The sequence below is a fragment of the Borostomias antarcticus genome, assembly GCF_949987555.1.
Source record: "Borostomias antarcticus genome assembly, chromosome: 11".
NCBI lineage: Eukaryota > Metazoa > Chordata > Actinopteri > Stomiiformes > Stomiidae > Borostomias > Borostomias antarcticus.
Window position 1 is genome coordinate 22,288,765 of NC_140244.1, and position 11,759 is coordinate 22,300,523.

General features: G+C 47.9%; 1 protein-coding gene across 1 annotated transcript in view; it reads left to right on the forward strand.

Annotated features, from left to right (window-relative positions):
• Nucleotides 1-9,276, forward strand: part of LOC311315495 (cadherin-4-like) — a gene marked incomplete at both ends in the record, with an annotated part of 270,228 nt that extends 260,952 nt beyond the window's left edge. The window contains 5 exons of the mRNA XM_084446164.1: nt 2,981-3,220; nt 4,120-4,356; nt 6,126-6,265; nt 6,643-6,807; nt 9,070-9,276. Of these exons, the coding sequence (XP_084302290.1) occupies nt 2,981-3,220; nt 4,120-4,356; nt 6,126-6,265; nt 6,643-6,807; nt 9,070-9,276 (989 nt within the window). The remainder of the gene's footprint in view (nt 1-2,980; nt 3,221-4,119; nt 4,357-6,125; nt 6,266-6,642; nt 6,808-9,069) is intronic.
• Between the last annotated feature and the right edge of the window lie 2,483 nt (nt 9,277-11,759).

Here is an 11,759-nt window from a genome sequence, read left to right on the forward strand (position 1 = left end):
CCCGTACGTAGCGGGGATTAGGCGAATTGGGAGACAGGAAGCCTTCCGGTGTGTGTGTGCGGTGCGTGTGTGTGCTGTACGTGTGTGTGTGTGTGTGTGTGTGTGCGCGTGGGTACATGCCTTTGCGCATGTGTTCTTGGTGAATGCACCGGTGCGCCTGTGCGTTTTAGGAGTAAGGAGTAAGGAGGAGGAGGAGGAGGAAGAGGAAGAGGAAGAGGAGGTGGCGGAGGAGGAAGAGGAGGAGGAAGAAGAGGAGGAGGACGAGGATGAAGGAGGTGGAGGAGGAAGAGGAGGTGGCATAGGAGGAAGAGGAGGAGGAAGAGAAGGTGGAGGAGGAGGAAGAGGAGGAGGAGGAGGAAGAGAAGGAGGACGAGGACGAAGAAGGGGTGGAGGAGGAAGAGGAGGTGGCATAGGATGAAGAGGAGGAGGAGGAGGAAGAGAAAGTGGAGGAGGAAGAAGAGGAGGTGGAGGAAGAGGAGGAGGAAGAGAGGAAGAGGAGGGTAGATTTTGAAACCCTCTGGCAGCCATGTAGACCCAGACCCGGTGTCAGGCTCTGGGACTGAGACACCCCAGCTACGTTCCAGCTAGGCCGTCATGTCTCCCAGATCTCAAGATGAAGCCGTCTATGTCCGATGGCGCGGTTCCGCTTGCTTGCTGTCTTGTCTTTGCTGTGTCCTGTCTCGTCCCCGCACCTTGTCCAATGTTGTCTCCATGTTATGCACCGCGGCCGAAAGCAAATTCCTAGTACGTTGAAAGACTGCATGGCAATAAAACAATTTCTGATTCCGATTCTATTTCTGATTCTAAATAGTTAAAAGGTTAAGGCCACTTGTACATTTCCTATGAGCCACCCCACCCTTTCTCTCTCTCCTTCTCCCTCCCCCCTTTCTCTCTCTCTCTCTCTCTTGGCCTCTGCTGGTGTATCCTTCTTTTTTTTTGTCCGATGTCTTGCTCTGCTGCCATGTTTAATTAGCAGATGTGTCAGCTTGGCATAAATGTGTCCTTATCTCAGCCCTCGCACGCGTTCTGGGACACTCCCCTGCTAACATGGGCTTGACCAGCTGGGTGTGGTGGGGGAAATGACTCCTAATTGGAGGCATTCAAGGGTCACCAGTCCCCAGACACACACTCAATAAACACACACAGAGCTGCTGAAGACCCACCATGTCCTTTCCTTTCACCCGCCCCTCTGTCTGTGTGTCATTCCCTCTCTCTCTCTCTCTCTCTCTCTCTCTCTCTCTCTCTCTCACACGCTCTCTCTCTCTCTCTCTCTCTCTCTCTCTCTCTCGCTCTCTCTCTCAATTCAATTAACTCTTTAATTAAGCTTTATTGGCAGAAAATACTTAGTATGTAAATATTGCCAAAGCATAGTAGTAATTAAAACAAACAAACAAAAAGAGATGATAACAACATATATATGAATAAGAAACAAGAAATGCTGTAATAAATGGTAATAATAATCATCATCATCATCATCATAAACATAATCATAATAATCATTATGTGTATATGTATGTTTGTGTGCGCAGGAGCATGTGTGTCTGTGTGTGTGCACGTGCGCGCGTGCGCGTGTGTGAATATATGCGTGTTCTGTGTGTGTCTAGGTCATTCACTGTCCCTCAGGTTGTGGCATGCTGATACATATGCTCTCTCTCTCTCTCTCTCTCTCTCTCTCTCTCTCTCTCTACCAGATGGCCTTGCCTTTGTATCTTCAAACTATTCAATGATTGGTTAATATTTAAATACTTGGCTTACATTGAGATTTACATACTATGCTAACATTGCCTAAATTCATGTTTAGGGGTCTATCTAAGTTACAGTATAAAAAATAATGTGAATATTCAAACTTTCAAGGACATTTTGACAGACTTTGTGTCTTGATTGGAAAACATTCCTCCACTGCAGTGGTACTGTAATAGTTAAGTCTTATGGAACTGAGAAATAAGGCTACTTCTTTTTCCTGTCAGCGTCTGTGTTAATGTGTCTGCTCGCGCTGAGACTCTTGGGGCTGTGTCCTTATCGGAGACAAATTGACATTATGACAGACGGATGGGACTGCATAGAGAAAAATACTTCTCTGAGGATCTCTCAAACATACACAGACACGCTTAAAATAACTCTCCTTTTCTTGTTTCGTTGTGTTACATTTATCATTTATTGCGTGTTCTGCAGGCGTGTGAGAAGTCCATTAAGAGCGACGGGTCGTGATACTGTAGGTTGATCTGGCGATGAGGAAGCTGTCAGGGCGGTGTGTGTGTGTGTGTGTGTGTGTGTGTGTGTGTGTGTGCGTGCGTGTGTGTGTGTGTGTGTGTGTGTGTGTGTGTGTGTGTGTGTGTGTGTGTGTGTGTGTGTGCGTGCGTGTGTGTGTGTTTGTGTGTGTGTGTGTCACCTCCCTCTCATTACAGAGAATCAACATCCACATTCCTGGACGGATCTCTCCTCTCTGCTCACATTGTTACCACCTCTATACCTAGCTGCTGCTCTCTCCTTGTCACAATCTCTCTCTATCTCTCTCTCTCTCTCTCTCTCTGTCTCTCTCTGGAAGTCATCATCCTCCTATTATGCTCTCTCCCTCCACTCTCTCTTCCTATTCTCTCTCTGTCTCTCTCTCTCTCACTCTCTCTCTCTGTGCGGTCCTTGCGGTGATTGTCCAGCGGTAACCATGGAGGTTGGAACTGTTTCGTGGGAGGGGGAGCTGTAAATATGGTGGAGAACACATTAAGCAGGGGGTCCGGGGGGTCCTCCCTCAGGAAATTTTGTGTGAAACACTTCATTTCCTGCATTCTGGTGAATTTCCACCAATTTGTGCCGGATTAACTTGCCTGCTGCTATCTTAGCGAGCGAGGCATTGCGTTTGATACTTTGTGCTGAAGAAAATTAGATCTCGACTTTGTCTCGACAACTGACCTATGCTTTTCTCTTCTTCTCTCTCTGCGCTTTCCCTTGTTTGGCTCCGCCCCCCCTGACCCCCGACCCCCAGGGTCCCCACCGGCCAGCGGGACAGGCACGCTGCAGATCTACCTGATCGACGTGAACGACAACGCTCCGTCCCTGGTGCCGCACGAGGCGCTGATCTGCGAGCACTTCAACAGGAACAACAACGGCTTCAACATCACCGCGGTGGACGCCGACACCGAGCCCAACGTGGGGCCCTTCGTGTTCGAGCTGCCCGCCTTCCCCGCCAGCGTCCGCCGCAACTGGACCGTGTCTCGCCTCAGCGGTGAGGAAACCGGCGTCCGGGAAGTGGAGCGTCGCGGCGGTAGCCTCGTGGGACCATTCTGATCTAGCGAGCTCACAGTTCGGTTTCGCGCCGTACCGTAGATCGGTCTTGGCCCCCCCCCCCCCCCTATATCGAACGATTATTGAGGGTGGGAGTACATGCCTCGACAGACTAACCCCTTCAGCCAATCAGCATAACAAAACGTTTGCCAAATCTAGTCGGATGAACGGGGAACGTGAACGATGAACGTGTTTTCCTCTGAGAAATTCTGCGCATACTCTTGTTCATGTTTAATTGTTATTATGCAGTCTATTTCTGTTATACTGTACTCCTGGATGGGTTTATTCTACTAACGTTATTCTGCTCGTCGCTTCGGGAGACTGTTTTGCCACGAGAACCACCTACTGGGGGGGGGGGGCAGAACAGCAGTCAGAACACAGTCTCTGATTGGCCCGGTCAAAACGTAACTGGAGAAATCGTTCACGATAGGGGGGAAGTCCAGACTGATAAGGATGGTCTCACGAGGTTAGTGGACCGATGCTCAGCGCGCTACGACGTGGATGTTTTGTCTGCCGCTCTATAAAACTGACTCGAGAGGCAGAAACGTTCTGTTTGCTTGGTTGCGTCAGCTGTTCATTTTGAACTTTTCGATTTGTGCCCCATTCATTGTATGTCCATCCCCCCCCCCACACACTTCTCTCTATCTCTCTCTCTCTATCTCTATCTCTATCTCTCTCTCTCTCTCTATCTCTCTCTCTCTATCTCTCTCTATCTCTCTCTATCTCTCTCTCTCTCTCTCACTCTCTATCTCTCTCTCTCTCTCTATCTCTCTCTCTATCTATCTCTCTCTCTATCTCTCTCTATCTCTCTCTCTCTCTCTCTCTCTCTCTCTCTCATAGGGGACTACGGGCGCTTGAGCTTGCGCTACCAGGTGTACTTGGAGCCGGGGGTCTACGAGGTCCCTGTGATCGTGTCCGATTCGGGGAACCCTCCCCTCTCCAACAGGTCACTCATCAAGGTGAAGGTGTGTCCCTGCGACAACAACGGAGACTGCACCGCGCTGGGAGCTGTGACCGTCGCCGGCCTGGGCACCGGCGCCATCATCTCCATACTCATCTGTATCATCATCCTGCTTAGTGAGTACACACACACACACACACACACACACACACACACACGCGCGCGGTGCCTGCCCGCTCTGACCCGACACCGCAGTCTGATTGGCTCAGAGCTGTCCCGTTCCCATAACGAAAACCCGACGGCGCCCTCGCATTCCCGCCATCCCGCGGGAAAGGCGATGCGGTTGTCCTCCCCTGCTCCTTTCCCGTCCTCTCTGCCAGGACGTCACTACATCGCTCTTCCGGCGCTCGTCCGGCGCTCTTCCGGGGCTCGTCCGGCGCTCGTCCGGCGCCCTCTCCTCCGGGTCAGCGCTCCCTCCATCCCTGCTGGCGCGCGGCGGGATCTGACTCAGCCTGTCTTTGTGATAACATGGTTTATTAAAGCGCCTCGCACCGGGGAGACCTCCACTCCCATGCTGTATTCATTCAATATGTATGAAGCTGTAAAAACTAACAGCATATAGCTTGTATTATAGATGACCCCCATGTTGTCATTACCAGTGCTGTACCTCACTCTCTCTGTCATGCAGCACGTTGACCCTCGGGCTTTTATTTCCGAGAAGGCACAAGCAAGCATGTTGTTCTACTGCTGTGCATACTGTATTTATGTATTTAGTCGCACATCAAATATGCATCGAAGCTAACGAAGGCCGCGGGTTATTCAAGCGGGTTGCTGACGGTGTCGTGTTGTTCTAGGCATAGTGCTGCTGTGCCTGTGTTATTCAATGGTGTCGTTGTTGTTGTGGTGCTGTTCCAAGCATAGTGCTGTTCTTTATTATTATTATTATTATTATTATTATTATTATTATTATTATTATTATTATTATTAGTATTATTAGTATTATTAATATTATTATTAGTATTAGTATTATTATTGTTATTATTATTTATTAATAATAATATAATAAAAATAATAAAGCACATTTGCTTAGCACATTTATTTATCTCTTCCCAAAGCACTGCACAAAAAAGGATTGCAAAATAAAATATAAAACATAAATACAAAAATATTAAAATATATAATATAATATAATATTAAAATAACAATAATAATAAAAATAATAATAATAATAATAATAATTCAACACACGTCTTTAAGTGCCAGTCTGAAAAGGTGTGAGGAGAGCTTTGAAGGTCTTTAGATGGGGTCTGGGAGCAGTAGTTTAGATCCTGGAGCGGGGTGGCTGGAGGAGGATGGAGGGGGGGGGGGGGGGGGCAGGGCAGAGAGAGGGTCAAGCAGTGGGTGTGGCTGACTGACTGGGAGGAGCACACATCTTCTGACCCTGCAGTTGCATGGCTTCCTTCTTTTTCAATTTCAGTTTGTTTGTTTGCATTACAGTGCCTATGTTGGCTTTATTTCATAGAATTTCAAGTCTGTGAATAATAATTATTTTGGAAAGTCCAGTTTGGACCTCACCTTTTTGGAAAGCGTCAGGAGATTCCCCAGTCAACACCAATTGTGACCCATGGAGATAACCTTAGGATAAACTCTCCATTAGTCCAAATCTGCGTGGTCCCAGTCAGCCACACCCACTTCTTGACCCTCTCCCTATTACAGTAGTCTAGGCGTGTTTAAACAAAGGCGTGGATGAGGCATTCGCCAGCTGGTTGGGAGAGCAGTGGTCGGACCTTTGGCAGGTCTCTGTGTTATTCGAGTGTGTTGCTGTTGTTGTTGTTTCTGTTGTTGTTGTTGTTGTTGTTGTTGTTGTTGTTGTTGTTGTTGTTGTTGTTGTGTTGTCCCGCTGCGGTTTTTGTGTTATTGAAGTGTGTTGTTGTTGTTGTTCCAGGCATAGTGCTGCTGTTTGTGATGTGGATAAAGAGGCGGGAGAAGGAGAGACAGACCAAGCAGCTGCTCATCGACCCGGAGGATGACGTCAGAGACAACATCCTCAAATATGATGAGGAGGGAGGGGGAGAGGAGGACCAGGTACGCACATACACACACGCACGCACATACACACACGCACGCACATACACACACATGCACACACAAACACACACGCACGCAAACACACACACAGACACATAAACACAAACGCTCTCTCTCTCTTTCGCACAGAAAGACACACACACACACACACGCACACACAAGCACAACAATACACACATGCACACACAAACACACACATGCACACACACACGCACACACAAGCACAACAATACACACACACGTACACACACACATGCACGTGCACACACACACACACACACACACACACAAACAAACACATCAGCTTAGCCGAGGCCTACGCTCCATCAGTCAGAGTTATTGACCCCCTCTGTCTGTCCATCTCCCGTCTGCAGGACTATGACCTGAGCCAGCTGCAGCAGCCTGACTCTCTGGAGCACATCATCAGCAAGCCCCCGGGGGTCCGCAGGGTGGACGAGCGCCCCATCATCCCCGAGTCACAGTACCCCATCCGGCCTGTCATCCCCCATCCTGGAGACATAGGCGACTTCATCAACGAGGTGTGTGTGTGTGTGTGTGTGTGTGTGTGTGTGTGTGTGTGTGTGGGGGGGGGGGGGGGGGGGGTGTTTGCAGTGCCACCGTATGGGGGAGAAAAGTTAGGATGATTCTAAAACGTAATTTATACTCAGTCGACAAGTGTCGTATGACATCGGTCAGTCGAAGGAAAAAAAAAAAGATTGATGACGATGTTTATACTTCAGCGAAGTGTCTGATCACCTTCATGGTAACTTTCAGACACGTGGCTGATTGTCTCTATGACAACATCAAATTCGGGGCTGTTACATTGTTAACATGATGGCCGTTGCACCGGTGCCGGTGGCTGAAATAAACGAGATTATAGAGGAGGAGGAAGAGATTTTAAATTTGATTTTGTTGAGAGAGAGGAGGAAAACAAAGAGAAGATGGTCGGTTCGTATTTTACCGGCACGCGCGCTACAGCTGTTCGGCGCATAAGCTGTTCAGCCAAAACCAAAACAAGGAAGCCAAAGCATATCCATGGCAACGAACGAGCCTTCTATCTAGCTATCCAATCACAGCTGTGCGACGAAAGAGACGGCGTCTGTGACATTAGAAAGTTCGGTAGGTGCAAGACACCCCTGTCCCACACAAAAAAGTGTCGACAGTGACGTGATTTCTGTCTGTCGCCACTTTCAAAAGTGTCGTACGATGAAGTATAAATTGGCCTTAAGGGCCTGTGACTGACAGGGGCAGGGACAATATTAAATGAGAAAGAGGAGAATAAATGTTGGAAAGCCATACCGAATGCCTTGGAGCCTATTCCATTATATTTTGAATTGTCACCTAGTGCCTGAATTTAGTCTTTTCCTTTAAATAATCACACAGTAAGCTGATGCAGAAATGGTGCATACAAATTCATCAGAATGCAGGAAATGGGGGAGGACTCCCAGAATCCCTGTGTCGGTATGTGTGTGTGTGTGTGTCTGTGTGTGTGTGCGTGTCTGTGTGCGTGCGTGTGTTGGAGACAGCATACACCTTTCTAAGAGACGTAGATTGCTGCCACTATATACTGTAAGTACTGCTCACATTTGCGTTGCCTAGAGCAATTATTCTGGCTGCGTGTTTGCGAGGGAAGGTTAATATTGTATTAACTTCAGTTTGCACTTTTTGGTGCCGTGTATTCATGAGCCTCAGTGCACTGAATATCTCACAGCGAATATGTATTTACCCAACAGCTGTTATCACAGACACAAACTTCACACACATACACGCACGCACAATACTCTCTCACAGTCGCAACACAAACACACATAGTAGTACAGTTTAACCCCAATCTTGGCAGACTCATGCAGGAGGGCTTTGATTGACAGGCTTGTGACAACGCGTTCACACATGAGAGGTGCTGGCAGCTGTTCAGCTTTGATCCATCCAGTTTCACACACAAGCACACACACACACACACACACACACACACAAGCACACACACACAAGCACACACACACACACACACACGCACACACACCAAAACACAAACAGGAAACGCACGCATGCAAACACACACTCACACCTTGATCTCGCTCCAGCAATCTGGCAAACACTTAATATGAACACATGTTGTCTCACCTGCCAGACAGGGTCCTCAGAGACCCCGGAACTCTCCGGGCCTGTCCATGACATCACAGTTAGGAGAACGCAGGCCAGCGTACCGGAGACAGAGTGGAACCGTTCCACTCCATCCACCGATGCAGTGCCGCCTCAGGGACATACATGTAGCGTAGCATAATGGGGAGTTTCATATTCCATTACTGCAGAATAATGAAGTTCTCAAGGTCACTTCCTAAACCAACTCATAAGTCAGTTAATCTGACTGAGAGCAGTGAGATTTATGTCAATATTTAATCACCCCCCCCCCCTCCCCCTCTCCTAGTAACTATGCTAACCTGTGCTAACCTACCTTTATACAAAGAAAATATATTCCCCTATATATCAACTGTCAATATATCATAGTATGTAAAATATATGGAGGAAATATACAGAATAATATATGATACATACATAACATATTGAATAATACTTAAGTAATTGCCACTTTTCATATATTGCAGTATATTAGAAAATATAACCCCTAGTTTCCTATATATGGGGATGTATTGTTTGATATATTACATTATATATGTTTTGTTTGATATATAACATTATATATCTTCCAATATATCGGAATATATTTGTATTTCATAAACAAACACCTACTGCTGGCCTGTCTGTGTTAACCCCTCCCTCCCTCTCTGCTGATTGGCCGACAGGGTCTGCGGGCGGCGGACAACGACCCCACGGCCCCTCCCTACGACTCCCTGCTGGTGTTCGACTACGAGGGCAGCGGCTCCACGGCCGGCTCCGTCAGCTCCCTCAACTCCTCCAGCTCGGGGGACCAGGACTACGACTACCTCAACGACTGGGGCCCGCGCTTCAGGAAGCTGGCCGACATGTACGGCGGGGGCGACGACGATTAGATGCTTCGTCCCTCCTCCTCTTCGTCCTCCTCGGCCCCCGCCCCTCAGCCGGCCCACCACTCTTTCTGTCTCCAAACCCCCCCCCCTTAGCCCCCACCCAAGGTTCACCCACTAAAACACTCTCACAATCACAGCAACCTATCAGCCCGCCCACCGACCCACCGACCCACCCCGTCAGGCGCCACAGCGGACTCAGCGGCGAAGGGCAGCTCCAGGTCCCGCTGGACGACCCTCTCCTGCTCTGCCGAGACCGTCTGTCTCAGACTTATTCTTCTGTGTACAACCTCTGTGTTCTCTCTCTCTCTATCTCTCTCTCTCTGTCTCTCTCTCTCTGTCTCCATTTGGCAGAGCTTTTGGAGTTGGCTACCGTTGTCTTATTTTGTCTCCCGTTTCCTTCTCTCTCTTCGTTTAGTCCTCGCTCCCCGCGTCGTGGACGCGAGATCTGTTTCCCGACATTTGCTGGTCGACTCCCCCCTCATTCTCGGCCCCCCCTTTGCAGATAGTCTGAGCAGCAGTTTGGAGAGGGGTTCCAAAAAAATGGGAGAAAAAGAGGGGAAATGCCTTCCCAGATGGAAGGATCTCTCTAGAACTTGAAATACTGTATTTAGAACAGAACCATTGTTGTTGTCTGAGAAGTGCCTTCATTGGTGCGTATTTAGCAGACTCCCGCTATCTCAGGATCGGTTGCCATTTTCTGGGCTAAAAAGCAGCCTCACCTTACACCCCTCCCCCTTTAAGTCAAAGTGAACCCCTAGTTAATGAAGATTGGGGATCCCTAGTAGAAAAGGGGTGCTCTGTGTTGAGACATAATAGCTTAATATAGCCTACAGTGAATGAGGGAATCCTTTTTTTCTGTTTCCAATCTGACACCTTTAAACTCCTGATGCACAGCCATATTTAAAGTGATAGTACGTATCACACAAATCCATGAGAGGACTGTGTCTTTAAGAAAGACTGCTTTGATGTTTTGGAAGATGTTTTGTCCTTTGTGGCTTCCATAGCAGCTGAGTGTGTGTAGTCAAAATTGTGTTTTTGAGCACTGATTACTTTGCACATGTGACGTAGTAAAGCTGGTTGTTATTGCGACTAAGTAGGGGTGTGGATCACTTTTTTTTCAGCTAATCAGAAAAGACAATAAATCAGAGAGTTGATTTTACAGCGAGTCTTGTCTCTTCTAAGATCAAGCGAAGAGTTGCATGGTTTTTGCCCAGAGGTAATCAACTTGGCACTAGTTATCCTGTGGTTTGATTGGTCAATGTGTTGAAGAAATCTACTATATTAACTGTACAAATATGGGGGAAAATACTGTATAATGTAAAATAGGTATTTTTGAAGCATCAAGCAGTAGTATTCCGTAAGCCCTCCAATTTCTCCAAACGCATGTCACAGAAATGACATACAGTACTGAGACCCAAAGTTTCAAGCTTCAAACGTTTCCTTTTCTCTATGAATTGTATTTGTTTTTGTTATTCTGCTGATTCACCGTTCTGTCGAGGCACATCTTGATGTAGAATCTCTGGCGCGGTGGGTCCTTTTACTGTGCCGCAGTGAGCAACGCCTGTGCCAGGGACCGAGCGCCTTCCCAATCTTTCTCCCCCCCGGAACATTTCCATTCATCTGAAATGGTGGAGGAGGTTTTGAAAACAAGTTTGGCGTTACAAACTTTGTGATGCAATGAAAGAGCTGTGTCAAACCCACGCCCATAACCAGGGCTTTAGAGAGACCCCTTTTGCTATCAAGGTATTGCGCCTTCTGGTTGTTGTCAGTGAAAGACTACACTACCCAGTGTACTCTAGACTGAGATGATTAGAGATATGCACGTATGGAAATAGTATGTTGTTTCAGTTGAGAATGAAAGGAACGTTTCTACTTAGGGAATCCTCAACAGGCTATGTGCAGCGCAAGGAGTGCCACCATAACCTCCTCTCTTGAATGGGGGATTTGATAGGGACTGAGCAGGGTTATCGATTTAATCCACCCTCCAGTTCCTCTAAGAGGGGGATGAATCCCTCCCCTTGACGAGAGAGACTCACCACCCACTCTCAGATAAGATGTGAGGAGGACTCTTCTACCCAGTATATCTCCTCCAGCTTCCACCTTTAGTGACCCCCCCCCCCCAATCCCTACCCAGCTCTGGGTGGAGACAGAGAGAGATGATGGGAAGACATAAATGGCGGAGCGAGTTTACCTGGGTTTAGGTCAAGATAGACTTTGCGTGTTTGCAGGACATGTCGATTGCCGAGGGCTTAGACTGGGCTCCATGCCCTTCTAAGGTGGTGATTGACCTTAAACCCTTAGGTGTCCTTTAGCCCTGCTCAGCTGCCAGAGGCGAGCAGACGATACACATTCCTAGATGGGCAGAAGCTATGAGATTTATTTGATTTATCCTCCTACAATGGCTTAAGGTCAGTGTACCGTCTGAGGTAACTTCTACCTTGTGTTCCCGATACAGGAATCATGTTCTGGACCTTCAGGTCACCTCT